The sequence below is a fragment of the Protomyctophum bolini genome, assembly GCF_963924005.1.
Source record: "Protomyctophum bolini genome assembly, chromosome: 5".
NCBI lineage: Eukaryota > Metazoa > Chordata > Actinopteri > Myctophiformes > Myctophidae > Protomyctophum > Protomyctophum bolini.
Genome location: NC_137866.1, coordinates 28409032 through 28429615, shown reverse-complemented (window position 1 = coordinate 28429615; position 20584 = coordinate 28409032). Strand labels below are relative to the sequence as shown.

General features: G+C 40.2%; 2 protein-coding genes across 3 annotated transcripts; both read left to right on the top strand.

The window, feature by feature from the left end:
- The first annotated feature begins 3178 nt into the window (after positions 1-3178).
- Positions 3179-14250, top strand: LOC308315600 (tumor protein D54-like). Of its 2 annotated transcripts, XM_080763665.1 has the most exons (9): positions 3179-3290; positions 4433-4557; positions 5429-5577; positions 7070-7117; positions 7776-7877; positions 10611-10637; positions 11949-11975; positions 13037-13085; positions 13402-14250. In XM_080763665.1, exons 1-9 carry the CDS (start codon positions 3275-3277, stop codon positions 13462-13464), a joined length of 606 nt encoding a protein of 201 aa, XP_080619791.1. In that variant the 5' UTR covers positions 3179-3274; the 3' UTR covers positions 13465-14250. The 2 variants fall into 2 exon arrangements, with proteins under 2 accessions (XP_080619791.1, XP_080619792.1); XM_080763666.1 differs by lacking the exon at positions 11949-11975 and having other exon boundaries at positions 13402-14249.
- Positions 14251-15322: 1072 nt separating this feature from the next.
- LOC308315516 (pancreatic progenitor cell differentiation and proliferation factor-like) lies at positions 15323-19732 on the top strand. Its single transcript, XM_080763537.1, has 5 exons — positions 15323-15491; positions 17634-17735; positions 17868-17945; positions 18062-18155; positions 18703-19732. Exons 2-5 carry the CDS (start codon positions 17681-17683, stop codon positions 18872-18874), a joined length of 399 nt encoding a protein of 132 aa, XP_080619663.1. The 5' UTR covers positions 15323-15491; positions 17634-17680; the 3' UTR covers positions 18875-19732.
- The last annotated feature ends 852 nt before the right edge of the window (positions 19733-20584 follow it).

Below are 20584 nucleotides of genomic sequence, written 5' to 3'. Positions count from 1 at the left end.
TCTGTGTAGATTGATGGAACAATCAATCTCTGTCACTCTCTACTCTTGAGTCTTTAATACAAGTCTGTGTGAAGCCAGCGGGAGGTCATTTCTCTTTTGATGTGAAGGCTGCCTACACGAAAATCTGTAAAAAAACACAAATAATTCCTAGCATTGGGAGAATATGATTTTTTTTATTTTTTTTATTCATGTCTTCAGGGCAAGCCCGGTGTTGACTGTTTTTTTGGTCCAATGCTGTAGTTGTTTATCATTGTCGAATATTATAAATCATATTTTAGAGATGCATAAGAAGCTCACAGAAGCCAAATCATCTGTGGGGTCGTCGGCATTACAGGCAGCTTCTTTGAACAGTAACGACGACAGTTAGACGTACACTATAGATTCTTTTCATACCACTGAATATGCATAATAATAATATATTGCCACAGAGTTGTGTGAAATTGCCATGAATCCCTTCTCTTTGCCACTTTGTTTCATGGCTGCTAATAATGTGTTTAAATGGTTTACATAAAAGGGTGGGCCGCTTACCGCATGCCCACCCTGCTCTAATGACGGTATGGGTGATTGACCCCTGTAACCCCTGATAAAAAACAAACAAACATACTGTATATGTTACCTGGCTGTCAGCTGTTTCATTGACATACTGGATGATAATATTAATGTTCTACAGTCATAGTTAATGCAACAAGGCTCCTTTTCTACCGGCGGTTTGAACCGGTTCCGTTCCTCTTTTTTTCTTCCCCACGCCCCCCACGGTTCAGATTCCTTAAAATTGTTTCAGAACTGGAACCAAAACAATACTTCTTCTTGTCCTGAAGTGGGAACCAAAGTGTGTTGTGTCACTATTCAGGTTGGAAGATGTGAAAATAAAAATAAAGAACGGAACCAGTTCTTGGACCAAAGTTCTTTAGGTGGAAAAGGGGCCTCTAATTGATCAATGATCAGGAAACAGCTCCATGAAAAATATCTCGAGACAGCATATAGTGTATAGTGTAACTATAGTGAAATGGTTATATGATGCATTTTATTTGGACCATAATTTATTTCACTACTTTTGTCATGTTTCAAAAATGATGACTGGCTATAACATTTCAATGGTATGGTGACGTTGTTGTGGTAATGTGGCCATTAAATTTTGCGACGCATGGTTTAATGGTTTCTAAATAAAAAAAATAAAAAAAAGGTTGCTTGTACTGTACATACACTCTTAGGCCTACAGTATATATGACGTGTAAATCTTGAACCTTTTATGTTGTAGCATGGTAACTGTATGTGTGTCTGAAAGAAAAAATAAATGGATCTGATTTACTGTTGTTGAATAAATGTTCCTGAACATTTGGGCCTGTGTCGCTGTTGTCAATTCAAATTCAAAGCAGCTTTATTGGCACGAGAAGAATACGTTTACATTGCCAAAAAGCAAGTGTCAAATGTTATTTTGTGTATATTTTACACAGCTGACGTTAGTGCACTGCAGTGTTTCATTATAGCCAGCAGATGGAGACAAATAACTTCTTATCTTGTTTGTTGAGAGTCCATCACATAATATGTGTGCTTGTACGAGAATACAGTCTGTAGTGTAATTGATTGATTGATTGATTGATTGAATACTTATTTATATTATAAATATTTAAAACCCAAGAAATCACTATGGCTTGTTCGTTTCCATTGGGGGTCCTTCACATTTTTTTTCATATATTACTTAAAAACGACTGCGATTACAGAAAATGTCAAGTGATTGTTGGGGTGGAAATCCCCAACTCCCCCTTCTATAGCTATATGTGGCTTAAGGATATTATGGGATTTTTAAAATTGGAAAAAATAAAGTTTACAATTAGAGGTTCAACAGATTATTATTTTCTAGCTGGCAACCATTCATTACCTACTTTGAGAATCTGAGGGTACTTCCGACAGACTAATTGAACCAATACTATGTGTGTTTTTTTGATTCCTCATAACGATAGAAATCTGTATAGAGGGTGCTGTAATGTTCCGATTCAACACAATATTTTCCAACATAACTTGCAAATCTTTTGAACTCAAATAACTCAACTCATAATTGTATTTGTTTTGTTTTGTTTTATTTTATTTTTTGTTATTTATATTGTTTTTGTTATCTGTGCTTAAATTATTGTTTTTGTTTCCTACTGTTCATATTATATGTCAAATATACATGGTTGTTTTTGTATGTCTGTACTCAATTGTTGTTATTTTTTATATTGTTTAATGACGACGATAACTGTGGGGGGAGGGATGGGGTGAGGGAGGAAAAAAATGGTATGTTCAAACTGTACTATAATTGTTGAAAACTACTACCAATAAACATAAAAAAGAAAAGAAAATGTCAAGTGGGGAGAAAAAAAACTTGTATCTCGTTATGTTCTATTGAATTATATGTATTGACAGTACAAAATGTGTTTTTGTATAATAATACAATAGGCCTACCTACTCATCTTAATCCGTTCCTCATTATCATATTATTTGGCATCAACATAATGCAGCAGTAGGCCTAATGTGAATTGTATTTTAAGTTTTGTTTTAACCCTATCTGCATTCTGACCATACAAACATCACTTTACAATTCACTTCATTCATTTACTGTTCAAACTTAACCTCGCGTCACCAGGATTAAATTTAGTTCAAACTGAATTCTCTGTTTACTAAAGAGCTTAGCTGGAGAGACAGGGTCCTCATCTGGCAAATGGCAGAAGAGCTGGGCAGTCAGTCATGGGGCCGGGGCTGAGCCAAAACAAAAAGTTATTAAAAAAAGTGTCTTTTTTGGGCCGGTGAAAGACCACAAATGCCAGGGCTGATTTTCTGTGCCAGATCCGTCCCTGGAATCTGGACAGTCTCCAGGCCAGGGAGATGCTGGCAGTGGCAGCCGCAGCCTGCTGCATCATGGCACCATGGCTGCCTGGCACCGACGGTCCACCGTCCAGTAGAGACAATCTCTCCAGTCTCCAGCATAGCCTTTGGAGGAGCACGTGTATAGAAACAGAGTGACAGTCAGAATTCATAACTGAATTACATAATATCTCAGTAGAGTTATGTGGAAGTTATGGTACGCCCGCGGCCCTACTATATGCGTACGCCCAAACCCACACAATAATATCATCATCCTCAGTTGTGAAAAGACTACAAAATGCGTCGCACCTGGGCACCGGTGAGTGACGTCATCAAGTGTCATCATCAACATCATCAGCGTCCTTGTTGTGTTAAGCTGCGTGAAACTAGCCTGCTGCTCTGTGTTAGCTTGTTTTAAACTATCTCTGACAATATGCACAGGCAACAAGGTAAGACCTTTAGGAATGATTCCCGATGCTGGAGGAGTATGAAATGCTGCCCGTTTCCAAATGAAAACGCTGTAGTTGTGTCTGTAATATGAGCTTTGTGTGTGTGCGTGTTTATAGCCTACTGTGAGAGTTGCTGTGTGTGTGTGTGTGTGTGTGTGTGTGTGCGCGCAACTGTAGATGCTGAGTCCATTTAGCCGCAACAGGTACAAGATGGAGAACTATATCTGTCAGGACTCAGCACTATGGACAGAGACAAGTTTACATATTATAATAATGAATCATTATCATAAATTATACTATGAACAGCAACATGTTTACATATTATACGAATGAATAAATTATACTATGAACAGCAACATGTTTACATATTATAATAGTAAATTAATAATTATCATACATTATACTATGGACAGACATTTACGTTTATTATAATAATGAATCATTATCAGCGACACATGTTGGACTCATGATCATTTCAATAATTATTACAGGAAAATAATGATTACAGGATAGGTGGGCACTATAGAGACGTATATGGGCAGTGGGCACCTCAATGTAAAATTGGGTATTTTGTTTTGTCAAAATTAAATACAATATTTGAAAAATGGTACAGTATATATAGCCTACCTGCTGTGAAGATACACGGTACATCATTATCAGACTTGATTTTATCATTCCACTTATTGCTTATGCCCCAACATGACTGGATATACAGGTTTGTAGCAATTTGAAGCAGCTGTAGATGTATACTTTACTTAAAAACATTTATTTATTTATATATATATATATATATATATTATTAATGTTTTTTAGATGTTGGAAAAGAGAAATAGGTTCCCGCCTATGCTGGCTGTTACCCTATGGGCAGCTGAAGTCATGTTTGCATCTGCATTCTTGCTTTTACATAACAGCTGTCACGATCATGAAGTTTTAGTTGATTTGTCATACAAATGATCGTGATTGGCATTCGAACATAATGGAAGATGTAAATAAATAAAACATGCATTTTTATTCGTCTTGTTTAGGTTTCGTAAACAAAATTGCACGGGGCAAATAACTACTGAGATATTATGTAATTCAGTTATGAATAGTATTTAATTGTCCACATCTCTTTTTTTTTTACACATGCTCTTTTTTTTAAGGCTTTGCTGGAGAGAATGTCTCTACTGGACCATCGATGAATTTCAGCACTCGACCCATAGATGACGGTTTACCCCCCGGGCTTACAGAGGAGGAGTTGGACGATCTGAGAATTGAATTATTAAAGGTCTGGATTCATAGTTTTCATTTTCCTCCATAGAACACTGTTGTGTTCAACGGTATTGTATACTATATCGTCGCTGTCACGTCAAATGTGAAATGGTTGTCACTTGTCATGGACAACCATTTGATGAGATTTAGCCTCTGAGACCCTAAGCCAAAGATTATTTTGTCGTTGAAGAAGATTTTACAATTTACAATTTAGGCATTTAGCAGACGCTCTTAATCCAGAGCGACTTACATTAAGCAAGAACAAAAGCATGGGAATACATAACATAAAAGCATTTATCATGAAACATGCGTAAGCTAAGAAAGTAACAGTGGAATATCTATATAATGAAACTATACATATAAACTATACATATACTACTATGCTATACATATGTACTATGGCGTGCTATGACTATATACAATGCAATTCTAGTGCTGTACATAACATGCTATAAGTCTGTATCAAATGCTATCTAAGTCTACAGAAATGCTATCTTTTGTCTTGGTACCATTAGGAGAGATATAACAGGCAACGATCAAAACAATCTGATCAATAACAATTCTTCTACATTCTCTAATTGTGTAGATGTCTTGTAAATTAAGTCATGCAGATGTTTAACAACATTTTAGAATACGTTCTCAAGATCTATCAGGGTCCATTTGGTTACCAACTCTCCATTTAGCTTGGGACCACCTGTAACCCCTTAAGGAACACTGGTTGAAAACCACCTCACTAAAGCATCAAATGTAGCACATCTTAAGCTTCTACTTGTGCTATTTTTTTTTAACTTTAATCCTAAATGAATATAAATAAAGCAAAAAAGTGTCATGTCAATTATCTGTTATGCTATTAGGACATGTCAAATGTGTTAATTTGCCCTACACAGACTGAGGATGAGATTCAGACCCTGCGACAAGTTCTTTTGGCCAAAGAGAAGTATGCGTCGGACATCAAGAGACAGCTGGGTTTGAGTCCGCTCAGCAACCTCAAGCAGAACCTGTCTAAAGGCTGGCAGGACGTCCAGACATCAACCCCGTGAGTACAGGATATTTTAACACATTATTATACGGTTATACTTTTTTTTTGGTTTAAATTTTAAACCTGACTGAGTCTTGAGACAACTTCCTATCATTTGGCACTACAATGAAACCTAATTAACTCCCCGGGGGTTATTTCATTCATAAATCATAGTGCCCAGCGATTTATAGCAGCACATTTAGCGACGGACCGGATGTTATCCCGGATGTGGCTGAAGTAGCTTGATGTAGCCAAAACACTTGAGGCGATCGACAACAACGGCAGGTATGATTAATTCTAACGCGACTAGCGAAGGGACCGCGATGGGCCGTCTAACACATGATCATTTCTTAGAATTGGAAGGAATGATTTAGATCAAGAGTTATTCACGTTTTAAGATTTTCGAATCTCGTCGGCTAAAATAGGAGGGGAACATTTTTGATGACGTCCGACTGGAAAATAACATTGAATGTTGCACAACAGACGCTCCCAGCCTGTGGAGCGATGCGATCGTTTTTGATATCAATAATCTCTGTCCTTTTGATTAATCTCCGTCCTGAGCGCTGGGCATTACTAATTGAAAGTGCGGATAACTTCGTTCTGTGTGCTCAGGGTGTTAAACATACATACATACTGCTGTTAGGAAGAAACCACCTAACTCCAAAATGTTTTTTCAGGAAATTAAAAATATAAAATTGTCAGGATATTAAGAAAACCTTATATACTGCCTTTAGGGCCTTATCAAAGTTGGTGTTGTGACTTTATATATTGACAATTACTTCCATGAGACGGGGAGAGGTGGTGGTAGCTGCTTTAGCAGACTTGAGGGTCCAATGGAGTTAAGAGGTTTTGTCCCAAGCGTGTTTTACTACTTTCCATTGGTTTAATATTTTCGAAACGACACACGGACGTAAAGGGTGTTCAATAGCACTGATTGATGCAAAAAATAATAATCAAAACCCCCCAAAATGGAGTTATGAGGTTTCCTCCCGACATTAGAATTAGTCTAGTTAACTGTAGTTAATGTACAGTTTATTTAGTCGAACAAAATGTATTTTGGCGGTTCTTGGTGCCGTCTTAATGATGTTTTTATACTTGCTGAAAATAGCTGATCTACAAACTCGCGCTGCGACGCGTTGTGAGCTTGTGGATCTGCTATTTTCAGCATGGAACCAATTGTAAAATGACTTGTAGTGGATCTCTTGTCCACTAGGGGGTCCTCACATTTTAGTCTAGTTTTTATTTGTTCACAAAATTGTAAGTCTTAGTTTTAGTCATCATATAGCTTAGTTTTCATTTGGTTTTCGTCAGTGAAAAAAGGTAGGCGCCGAAAAGATTTCGTCTTAGTTTTAGTCAACAAAATCAACACTGCCTGGGACCACTGGTGGAAAACCACTGCCCTAGTGCCAGTGGGTTACATTACATAATCACATGCGTGGCTGTCTGTCATGGTCACTGTAAGTGTTGCTAATCCTCCGACCTGTGCATGTTGTTCTGTTTCTTTCTGCAGATATATCACAGCCTCTGCCACGTTGGACGACATCAGTCGCTCTGAGGCGTGAGTAGTAGTGAAGTATTTAATGTTGAAACACTGTCTAAGGTATAATAATAATAATGATGATGTTCCCTTGGAGCGTTGTTGTCTGTTCTGTTCCACTCACATGTTGAAGAGGAAGGCAGCTCTTGTTTGGGACACTGATGGGATTCTCCAGATCAATTAGGATCAGAGAACCTGTTAATAGCCTGACTTAAGGCAGTGTGTGAGACTGCACTGCAGGCAGCGTGAGACTGCAGTTTGTTTGTCTGAAACGCAAGATGGCAGCGTGGTTCTCATGACCACATCTTATTGACAGGCGAGACAGCATCTTGTGATTTACACCTCTTGGATTCAGAGTGTATATGATATGTTCTAGCTGCTTGTGTAACACCCAACATTCATATTCAGGGTCTCCTGCGTGGGAAGACACTAAAGGCAAACATCTAATGTATAAAAGAGTGTCGTAATGGCTTATTTTACACTTGGTTGCATGCTGAAAAATCTATAAACACGATCTACAAACATAAAATTACTTGTCTTTTAGTTATACTGGAACTCTTCTCCGCTAGTCCCTCCCTGATCCTTTTTTTTTGTTGCTTTTCATCAGTCGGAAAAAAAAAACATTTTCCGTCAGTTTTAGTTGAGGAAATGAGCTGTGGTTTCAATGGCTCTACTGCAGGTACAAGAGGACCCAGGAGACCTTCTCCCAGGTGGGTCAGGTGACCTCCGCTGCTCTGTCCAGTGTGGGTATGGCCCTCACCAGGAGACTGGCAGAGATGAGGTAACGGCCATCATACTTCACTTCATAACACTGTCCTTAATGTTGTTCTCCTTCATACTTCACTTCACAACACTCTGCTTAGGGCAGATTCACACCGTTTGATTCAAACTGTTCCCGAACAGAGCCATCTAATAGTAGAGTTACGATATTGAGGGGACAGAAACCGAGCACTCGAGCGCTGTTAATGCAGCCTGAACTGAGCCGAGTTGGAAATGCATTGTTTTCAACGAGGGTGGTGCAAACAAGAGCTATTTTAAGCATTTGTGCAACATGACTATAACTATTTTAAAGTATTGTACAGTAACAACTAAAGTCTCTTTTACATAATCAGTGCCGGAAGTCCTTCAAAATAAGAGCTCTGGGGTGCCGGAAAGACATGGCCGCTTTTACTCTGAAACCCACGACCCGGAAACAATCCGCTAAATAAGTGGGCTTTACATTGCTAGCTTACATTGCTATAGTTTTAATTTATACGATAAATAATCCAAAAAGCGTTCGTATTTTGTGGGAGAGATGGATGAGGAGCAGAAATTAAGCACCAGTATATCGATCAGTTCAAAACCACGGAGAGCGCCCTGGATTAGGAGAGATGAGTCATTCAGTGTAGCATACGGAAGGCAAACTGACAATTTTCAATTTCAATTTCAAAGGGCTTTATTGGCATGAGAAAACATATGTTTACATTGCCAAAGCAGAAAGAACAATACAACGATACAGCAATACAATCAGAACAAAAATGATGTACTTTGAAGGTCAGAATCTTCAATAGATCAACTTCTGTATACCAAGATCACTTGATGCAGGTACAGTATAGTGCAGGAATATACACAATGATTAGTCTTTAGGGTGGTTGTGTTCCATTTGATATCCTTCTCCTATCACAGCAACTCACAAATCTTGCTGCTGTGTTTGCACATTGTTGTACTTCGCCCAGCAGATATGGGAGTTTTTTGTCATTTGGTCATGTTTTCAAAATCTCCGTGTGTGGTTGTAATCTGTGGGAAGTATGTGTCTCTGATGTCTTGGTGCAATGGACAGATGGTTAGGAAGTGTAGCTCGGTTTCCACTTCGTTTAGTGTGCAGTGGGTGCATAGTCTGTCTTCTCTCGGGATACAGGTCTGCCTATGACGGCCTTTCTCGATCGCGAGACTGTGCTCACTGAGTCTGTACCTAGTTAAGATTTTTCTTTGTTTTGGGTCGGTCACGGTGCTCAGGTATTCTGCCACTGTGTATTCTCTGTTTAGGGCCAGATAGCATTCTAGTTTACTCTGCTTTTGTGTTGCTTCTTTCCAATGTGTCAGATAGTTTTCCCTTTGCTGTTTTATAATTTGGTTTAGTCCAATGACAAATAAAAATTCTCTCGCCCGGTATCATTGAGGATGTGCTAGGACGTCTACAGACGTCCTACGGACATGTCGATTGGGACCCCTATGACGTGTGGACACGTCCTACGGACGGAAACGGTTAATGTTTATGTTGCACTATTGCTACAAAACAATCTAAAATAAAGCGATTTAAGATCATTAAAGCTGGGCTGTTGCCTGAGTCCAATGCATTTCTGCCCACTTCCGGTCCAGGTCTATGTAGGAGACGGAGTCTATATCTAAGGCTCTGTTCCCAAATACGATTGCCTGGTCCCCCCGCCAAGATTCACATTGAAAAATACAATAGAGCACGCACATCCACTAACTAAACACCAGGTGCAGCTGGGCAGAGGTAAATAATAGAAAAGACAATAAGGTCTGCATACTGGACTAAGCTCCAAAGCTTAAAAAAGCCTTAAGGCTCTTCAGACCGTCATCGTCTGATGAAGAGCCGTGAGGCTTTGGTGTAAGGAACCTTCAATAAAAAAAATTTAAAGCTTTCTTTTCCATGATTCACATTGACCTTGAGTCTTCCGCCACCCGAGTACACGACTACACTTCATTCAACTGTATTCAATGCTTTCACATTGCATCGATCCGTATCCGAGTACACCTCAATCGGTTCCGAGACTACCTCCATGCCGTGCCTGGGAACGGTTGGGTGATCCCTCCCAGGAACGGTACGCAGCATTCACACTAACCACAACATCTGCCAAGTGGTCCCGTGTGCGCACCCGGGACCGTAGTGTGAATCTGCCCTGAATGTTCTTCTCCTTCATACTTCTCTCTTACTGTTCTTGATGCCTTCATCTTTTCTCCATCCCCACCCTGTGTGTCGTTAAAATTTCATTTTCATTTGTTGCCTCAAATTGTAACCGTAGAGCAGATAGATTTCTGTGAACTTCATGTTCTCTAGTTGTGTGGTAATATAATTATCCTTTATGCTGATATGCAAGAAAAGAGAAAAGGTCACCACCACATTCCTAGAGAAGGTCATAGACAGGAACGCATTCAGTAAAACAATGCAGGGGAAAAATATGTAGTTTTTTGTGTAGAAATCAGTTTGGCTTTCCTCCTGGTGTTTCTATGTTTATTTTTCCTAACACTACATTTGGGCAGACGGAGAGATTATATAGACGGTAAACACAATGAACCTAATCCCATCACACCACACCAACATTAAACGTAATCCAATCACCACGCACCCCACCAGTACATCTGAGCTTAACGCAACAATAGCTTTCCAGTTGACCAGTCTCTGCTGCCCTCTGAACTTCTGTCAACACTCTGTGATGACATCGTGTGTGTGTGTGTGTGTGTGTGTGTGAGCTAACCTGTGTTTTTTATCTTAACCCCACAATGTGAACAGAGCTCTGCCGCTCCCCAGCCCACCCCGGTAAGACACTTTCGTTAAGTGGTAAGACCAATTTAGTCTCATTGGAATGGTGTGTGGGCACTTTGTTTGAAGAGCACTTTGCATGGGTTTTTATCATGGAGTGTGTATTTCACTTTGCAGTGTCTGGGTTTAAAGGAGAATAACGGATTAACAGTTTTCTTGCCTTAATCTGATATTATATTCAACGACGAGTGGGTACATGTGACAAATTACATAACATTTTACACAAGATTTATTTTTTTAACCCATTCAGGACGGGAACCCTTTTTGGTGTTTTAATCATAAAAAAATAGCAGTTCTACAAGCTCATAGCACAGCACAGAGTGCCGCGCTTACAAGCTTGTAGATCGGCTTTTTCTTTTATCTTGAAAATGTGGCATAAATATTTGAATATATATTCTTTCAGAGCGAACTCAAATCTTTGCTTTCGGGGAGATCCCTGGAACAACATATTTTCAGATGGGGGTCGGCGTCCAATTACATATCATTTTTGCGGTCCTTGACATAAAATAGTTTGAGAACCACTGATATAGAAACAGGTTTTTCAGAAAACTGTCTGATTTAGAAGCCTTTTTTGTTTTTAATCAGCCTCGGGTCTAAATGGTTTAATATCTGTCATTTCATAATGTCGGAGTTTTGTCCCAAATGGGCTGCCGTAAAAGACTGCCCACCTCTAGACATGTATTTTTATTTTATTATTATTATTATTGCCTCTGGTTATTATTATATACCACTGGTTAATGGATATAATGACTTCAGATTAAGACCAGAAAGGGGCTTGTCCGTAATTATTTTGGTTAAAACAAAAGTGCTTTAAAAGGTTATAGAGTGTTTGTTCAGTATCTGGGGTCCACCTGTCTCTCCAGCTCTTTTATAAATACAAAAGTATAGTTTTCAGGTGGGTTATTTTCATACAGTCACGAGAGAGAACCCCTCAAATATCAGTTTTATGTTCGAGTTCCAATTTTGTTGGATCTTGTTTGTTTCACTTGTTTATCCTGTGTGAGTTCTCTCTTCTGATTGGATAGAAGAAGTGTTCTTCAACAAACACACTATAGCAATGATTTATGTGGGAATGTAGAGCTATTTAACACGCAACAAAAGAATATCACTTAAAAAAATCCACTGTTGGTTAATTATCATTCTAAGATTTATGAAACCAACTGAAAGGTATTGTTTCTGAAATGTCTGACGGGACTAACCTACATGATGCTCAATGTCAAATCTCCTTTATCCTTCTGACTTTAACTCTCTGAATCTAAAATCTAAACCCTCCTCTCTCCCCTGTCCTCCCCTACACCGCCGACACAGTCACGCCATAAGTGTGCCTACTATGAGGTAAAGGCTTATGATGGTTTGCTTCTGCTGATGCTGTTCTATGGTTTGGTAGTTACTGTATGTTGTTCACGTAGGGATGTCGGTCTGTACTGTACATCAAAGTTGTTCTCAACCTTTTCAGGCCACGACACCCCAAAATAATCCTATTTATATTGAACTGGGGACCCCCACAAAATATGTGAACTGGGGAGTGGGTCCCCCCACCCTGATAAGCACTTGGAATTGTAGGTGTTGAAAATGTAGTTTGATTCGGTTCCATAGATACATTTGTGAAAATGGCAGATCTGCACGTTCACAACGCGCCCTCACAGAGGCGTTGTGAGCTTGTAGATCGACTATTTTCAAAATGTTTGACTTTCATATTTTTAGGTGTTTTAAAAGGTCTTATAAGTCCTTTTATATTGTCACTTCACTGTCATCTGGAGACTCTCCAAAATCAGACTGAGAACCACTGCCGTACATTATGTGCTTCACAACCAGTGGTCCTTGAGGGGCTTCCAGGGAATCGTGGCATTGGTCCAACCTCCCTTTAGTCTGACCATTACTAACACTATCCCTAACCTCACAGGAAGCCACGGGTGATTTGTAACCTGTGGTATGGGTGATTTGTAACCCGCGGTATGGGTGATTTGTTGTATGCGATGAATTATAAAATTACGTTTCGTTGCTGTAATATTATTAAACATCTCGATTAATTGAATGAATCGCTGAGAAATTGATGGTTGCAGACCACCCTGTAGCAACAGTTTGAACATTTTACGGCATATTATTATTGGCATATTATTATTGGCATACTATTATTGGCATAGTATTGGGCTGTAAATCAGATCTGGTTGTAACTGACACGGTGGTTGACCAATCAAGTGCATCTTTGGGAAAGGCGAAGCTAATGATTCTTTCAGTATTTGTATTGTATTTGTAAGTACCAATAATGCCATTTGCCAATAGAAGAGGCTCTTCAACTTGCTTCAAGACATATTTTTATGATTCTAGGTAACTGATCTTTAATATTGTATTTGTTACCTCGGCTAAATGTAATTTATGTTCATGTTTGCCTTTAGACATTCCTCTACATTCAAGTCTTTTGAAGAAATGGTTGGCGGTGTGAAGGTGAGTTTTCCGAGTCTGAATATTGTCACTGTCAGGTGAAAAACATGTTTAAAACGTTACCTTTCAGGAAAATATAGTCTGTGATCCAATGGATACAATGCAGTCACAAGTTAATACTTTGTAAACAAACACAAAATGTTCTTAAAATAGTGAAAATAACCGATGTACAGTACAAGCTCACAACGCGTCGTAGATGTAGGGCTACTTTCCAACACTTGAGGAAGTAGGGTGTAAATGTACAAAGCATAAAACGTTGAAATATGGACTGAGAAGGTTTTGTTAAGTCGTTGTCTTCTGTGCTGCTGTTCACTTCCAGGAGAAGGTGACGGGTGGTGGTGGTGGTGGTGGAGCAAATACTTCAGGTTTCTACATGTCCTAACTTCTCAACATGGACCCTTCTGATGTAGACCCACACATCTGGCTTTTCATAACTTTTTAAAATCCTAGCACTGATGTATTTTTCTGAATGTAAAAACATGAAGTTTTGTTGTGTAAAATTGCTGTGAACTATTTATCAGTAAATCCTTTCAAAAACGTAATTTTCTTTTGCATGTTGCTTAACCACATAAATCTACTTAAAACCTATGTTTTATGTCGTACTGAAAATGACCTAGGCTATTATATGGCAGAATATTCTGATAATGTGTGTGGATTGTTGGACTAATATGACATGGCCAGAACAGGGATGCTATGCTAGGGCTAGCATACAGTATTTGAAAGTGCTGTTCCGCAATAATTGTGACGAGTAACGATGCCTGACAATGTGCTTTAAAAGCTGCTGCTAAACTCTGGCCTGACTCCCTCCATATCTTCAGGTCTCTTTGATTTGCTCTCATATTTACTGAAACACTATTTAACCCAGTGTTAGAGTAGCAGATCTACTAGTTCAACTACAATTACTTTAAATCTTTGCATTTATTTTTCCCGTCACATAATTGGGTTGCTTGGACCAAATTTAAGCTACTTCACTACATTATCTAAGCTTGAACAGTAGAGAGGTGATTATAATTTTGTCAACGATACATTGGCATAGCCAGGTAATTCAGTTGAAAGTGAACATTGATTTAAAGTATGCCGCTAACTAGGAGTGTGAAAGTTTACCCAGACGCACTGAAGTATCATACTAAGTCTGGACAAAATGTCAATATTGTATCAGAACTTGATGTAAATTACCCTCCTGGGGATGTGAGAGAATTTGACACTTGTTTCTTTCTTTCTTTCTTATTTTGGAGGACCCTCCTATATAGGCCTAGGGGTTTAATGTTTGTTTTGTCACTAACACAAACATTAAATGCCATTAACAATGAACAGAGTTTAATGTTTTGTCTGTCACTGAGCATTGGCATATGCATGTTTGTTAGGTTGGTAAAGTGCCTCTCACTTCACACGGGTGTGATTTCTTTTCAATTATTAAAGGTAATCTTTCTCTTCATGTAGCTTAGTCCACTCTAACCTTAGACCGTTTTACCAGATTTAAAAAAAACGTCCCACAGAACAGCAGAACAAAATGAAATCCTAATAGACGTTCAAAATGACAAGAAAACGTGTTCCCTGACCGGGAATCGAACCCGGGCCGCGGCGGTGAGAGCGCCGAATCCTAACCACTAGACCACCAGGGAGTGGTAGAAGCCTATGGGGCGGTTTTTCTTAATAAACCTCGCATGTGATTTGCGGATGTCGCTTCACAATGTTAGGGGGAAAGTCTTATTGGCTCAAATAAATATTTTCCCCTCAAATGTTGAATGGAGAGGAATGATCGTTTTTCCTTTTATTAAGAGGGAAATCCCATTGGCTTCGCCCCCTAGCGTCAAACATTCAGAAAGCTACTCTATCCGAAACCAGTGAAGTTGAACACCTTTTTTCATTAAAAACCACCCGTTTTTCATCTGCCCCAAGCAGATATTAGGCTAGCTAGCCTAAGATTTACGTGTGTGTGTGTGTGTGTGTGTGTGTGTGCGTGCGTGCGTGTGTGTGCGTGTGTGCGTGTGCGTGCGCGTCACCAAACACGTTTTGTCTGTTCGACCTGTCCGTCTCTCTCTCTCTATCTCCCCCTCTGGCTCTGCCCTCATGTCGACGTGTCACCTCCCCCATGGTGACAGCAGTGTCCTGTCACCCATGGTTGTCACCGCACAGACATGTCCCCTCCCCCTGGTGGTGACAGCAGTGCCCTGTCACCCATGGGTGTCACCGGTGTGCTCCAGCCCGTAGGCTATATAAAGCTGCCTGGGTGTCCTCCTCATTGCTTTAAGAAGTGCATGTCACTCACGTCACCCTGACCGACCGAGAGAGAGAGAACTTTGACCACAAGACTCTTTATATCCACTAAATGAGCAATAATAATAATTAATTATCATTATTGGCTTCACCGACTTTGGTGTCATCATCATTCCTTCACCTCATTAAAAGGTAAGTCTGAAATATTATTGAAATGTATGTACATTATATCACGTTATCAGCCTAACGTTATTAGTATATAAAAGTATTAGCCTAGCCACAGACTAGTGTAATATTGGCTATTATACCTAATTCATATTTGAATACAGTTGAGACTAAGATATTAGAAACGTCATTAGTCATTAGCCTATGCCAGGTTATGCCACCTTTGCAATACACTGATACAGTATGTCTTTCTCCTTAAGTTTTTTGTAATTTATTTTATTTTTGCACTATAGGCTATTGTGCCCTCACTGCATTGTGTTTTGCATGTAAAGTAGTACAGTATGTAGGCGAGCGGTAGAATGCATTTGGGGATGTATATAACTCTATGTAGCAGAGTGGCTCACAACCTGCAGCCTGATGTCCTCAAAAGTCTTAATATCTCCCCCGAGTCACAGGGATATATGCCTTTGGCTTAGTGGTTAAGATGTTGACTTTCTGTGTTTGATTCCCGGGTGTTGCATCTTTGTATGCATTCTATGTGCTGTAGGTCTAGTGCAGATCTATGTATTCTACTGCATGTACAGTAGGTCCAGCGCAGGCCGGTATTATGCTCTAATCTCAGTCCATCTGGAGGTTACATAATATGTAGAGGTCTGGTGTGTGTGTGCCTATTCTGTCTGGAGGTTAGGTACAGTAGGTCTGGCTTCAGAACAGCTCAGACGGGTAAGAGCCTCCCCTACAATATTTTTTTTTTACTGAAGAGCTAGAGAGTTGGGGAGACCCCCTATTATTATTATTATTACTGAACTGTATTGTCGGTAGACATATCGGTATGGAACATGCAACTACTCGCAACCATAATCCCCAATGGCAGTTGCAAGGAGTTGCATTAAAGGACAACTTCACTTTTCAACATCTTCATATAATAGGTCCTCACTCCTCACTATTAAATAATCATGATAAAATGGCACAATTATTTTCCTACTCAGGCTGTGTCTCATAGGAGGACTGTGGGCAGTTCAGAAACCCGTCCACCAGTGACATCATCACTTTTTTTAAACATTATTTTTTTATTATCGTGAGAACGATGGCTTCCATTTCGCATTGCAACTTTTCAGGACTAGAAAGCCTGCAGTTTCTATTACCTTGAATTCCCCATCGATGATGTCACTGGACAGGTTTCTGAACTGTCCACAGCTCTCCTATGAGACACAGACCGAGTGGGAAGAAAGTGTGCCATAGTGCAGGGCCATCGGGGGGCCATGGCGAGGCTGTAGAAGCTATCGCATATAGTTTTAACTCCCGCATGTAACATCATGGTCAAGAAAACAATGTTTTGGGCGTGACATTATACTGGCAAAAAAATAATATTAATATATATTAATAATAAGAAAATAAGTATTAATTTCAGAATTCATTGTATTAGATGCAGGCCTACACTATATGTGTGGCTCAAGTTGTCAACAGCATGTCTATACAAAACGTTGTGTGCGTGCGACATCAAGTGCGTGCTCCTTCAGGCCGGAGACCTCAGCGTCGTCAGACATGGGAAGGGGTGATCCAAGGGGAAAAGGTTGGGGTCTGTCGGTCAGCGGTCAGTATATCAGGTTGCCAGGCACTAGGTGGACACGGCCTATTCCAAGTATTTGAGTCAGTTGAAACCAGATCCGGGCAGCGGCAGCTGCAGGTCATTGGAATAGAGGACGCTGACCCATTACGCCAGCTTTTCTCTGAATTGGCCACATCTTCTGTGAATGCTGTCTGTCTGGCTTTGACATTGACTCTGTCCGTCACGTTTTCTTGTCTCAGGTCTATATTACGTCATAACTCTAATATACTGTACCTATCTTATATCTTACACTTTTTTTTGTGGCTCTCGCCTTTATTTTATATTTTTTATGGAGGGACAGACAGTAGGCTGACAGGAAATGGGGAGAGAGATGGGGGGATGACATGCAGTAAAAGGCCGTCGGGATCGGGAGTCGAACCCGTGGCAGACTGGATTACCAGCCACGGTGCCTGGACCACTGAGCCACGGCCCAGGCCTTTTGCTATCATTTTAACATTTTTATGGTTTTGCTTTTCTTTTTTCTTTCTCTCTCTTTTAGCTTTTTACATGCATGAAAAATAATTAAGCTTTATATGTCTGTTTTTTCCCCTTCCTCCCAGGTTGAACCGTTTCCCATCGTTGAGCAAATCCTCCACCGTCTGACAAAATGGCATCAATTCCATCCAGCGGTTCCCTCATCGCCACGCACGATTACTACAGAAGTGAGTGATGCTCGCGGTTCAGAATGATTCTTCCTTTCTGAGCTCTAGACTGGTTTTAGTTTTCAACAAGCCTTTCTGTCCGTGTTCTCTCCTTATCCTTAACATTGATGAATTTAAATGTATTTGTTCCAGGGAGAGTCGGGTCCACTTCTAGTAACACCTCCTGTGGAAGTGCCGAGTACTCGGGAGAGGTCATTCCACACCCCCCAGGTAAAGATCGATTGATTTAAATCTGTACTAAAAGGATTCCCTCCCATATGAATACCATCTCCCTGACAGTCACTTTGTACCTTAACCATCTCCCCGTCTGTCTGCGTTCTCAACAGGTCTGCCCCGACAGGACTCCGGTCACTGGTGGTCCTCTTTTTTCTTCCCCAAAGGCAACATGCCGGGCGGCATTCAGAACGGACCTGACTCTATGTGAGTAAAGTAAAAAAACATTGCGCCCGTGTGAAGTGAGTGGCGCTCTTATCATCATCATGCATCATCTCATACTGGCCAATCAGAATGCATGTTGCCCCTGATTGGTTAGCTGACTTGCTCGTTTACATATGACGTACATTTTCCCTTCAATGTCAATGGCGTTTAATGTTTTGATGTTTATTTTACGTCATATTTAGCGGAATCTTGACCTAATTTCTCCGTTCATTCTCAATGGCAAATCTTGAGACGTGTGGGGATAGAGCCCCGCGCCGAGCGGTGGATTCGATGTGCTCCAAACAAACATTGAACTCCATAGACTTGTGCTCTAAAGTGCTCTAATCAAACATTGTAATATCCTGGCAAACGATTTACGTCATAAGTGCTCTAAAAACAAACATTAGAAATCCCATAGACTTGGCTGCCATGACGTACTCTTCAACAGCCACGTATCGGAGGGGCTAGCGGCCCTTTAAAAAAGGACCCCATTGGGATCTCCTGACGTCCTCTCTGACTGACTGTCATGTACGTGCATGTCCTCTTCCAGGAACGGATCCTACACAGTGGTCAACGGCCAGGTGACGTGTATCGCCCGGGAGATGGTCAAGCAGCAGCGAAGGCAGAGTGAGTGCAGCGACAGCAGCGGAAAGTTTGAGACGAGCGCCGTGCAGCCGTCGTCCCCACCGCCAACAACGCCGACCGCCGCCTCCTCCTCCTAGAGATGACTCCTTAGTCCTTCCTTCTCCTCCTCACTGCCTGTATCTTCAGTCTCTCCATTCAGGGGTCATCAATAGGTCCGTACACGGACAAATGTGTCCGCGGGGCAAAGACTCGGTCTTGGCCCGTGGCACTTCTTATTTTGATGACAAGACCCAATTACTGAAGGCCAAGTCTACAAGTTTTTTTTACAAGACCACAGCAGGACTGTTACATTCACACTCAAACTGTGTTTCTGTGGCGCCACTTGCCATCCGTCAGTTAACCTCATAAAGGTTGTCCCCCCCCCCCCCCATATATATATATAATATATATTTTATTATTGTAAGTGAGGAAGACCATACTGTGGGTCTGCTCTCTTATACTCGCAAAGGTTAAACATTACACAGAATATAAAGCCTACTTTGTGAGCTGTGTCGCTCACCGAGAATAGCCAACCTACGAAAGCTGGCGAGTGAGCTTTGTTTGCAGGAGATGGGCTATTTTTGACGTGTGTGTTGAATTGTCTGGCTTTAAGCCACTACAGAGAGGAGTGGATGTATTGTACATTAGATGTATTCTTCTTAACAGAAGCACTTCTTGTCTGCACTGTGATGTTATGTTATATTGTATTAACATACATACTCTATTGGACAAAATTACATCTTATTCACAACAAAAGTTACACACAACACGGCTTTAAATCAGCCGTCGTCCACTCTACAGACTGTATATATGGCACGCCTGTAGAGAATGTTAGTTATTGTATATTATCTTTTTTTGTCATGACCAAACTTATGAATTGAATGTATGTGTTTTACTGTTTTGTGTTTTTGTTATATAACGTTTTTTTACTGTCAAATAAAGGTTTGCAGTCAGTACTCATATGTTTGCATTGTATTTATTTTATTTTGTATTTTATTGACCTCCCATTACTGCTGTAAATTGATTTTACTGGTTGGGAGAATGCTGTAGGAATGAATGGACACATTCATGTACCATGAGCAGAACTATACTGTTTTACAACTATAAGAATAGCGGCTTGCTTGCTACATTTAGGCTACATATAAATAAGCTGCTAAGCTTTCATGTTCATGAATCGATGAATTGAGTATGAAAGACCCCAATGGCAACAAGGCAAGCCAATAGGCTGCCGCTTTCTTGGGGTTTTAAACCCTGTATTGAACGGTACTTTCCTGTGCTTCTTTCTGCAAACTGTAAAAGTATTCAATCAATCAATCCATTGAAACTGCATGGGTACCTTCATTTTTTTCAAGCATAAAATAAAATGACAGTATACTTTGAAAATAACAATATAACAAAAATAATCTTTCAGAAATGTTCAGGAGTGTGGGTGTATGGGTGTTTTCTCCATCACTATATCACTAAACATGGGTGAAATTCACCCGAACACCTGTCTGTAGAATAAACCAGGGATGTGGTCAGGGAAACAGACCTGCCTTCAATGATGTAACTGAGCATTATGAAGGTATACTGAAAGACCCACCAACCATCAGCAACATTATGAAATTCTTAAATGAATGTGATATCTCAAGGCGTTTAAATCATACGAGCATCCATGTTACAGCGTCAGCGTCTCCTGCCCAGGGGTCATGCATCTCCGGCTTGTGGTGGACATTTTCATCAAATTCCATTTTTGCCACGGACATACAAAATGACTGGACAATAATTTGACCAGAAACACACAAAGAGCTATAGCCATTTTACACTCT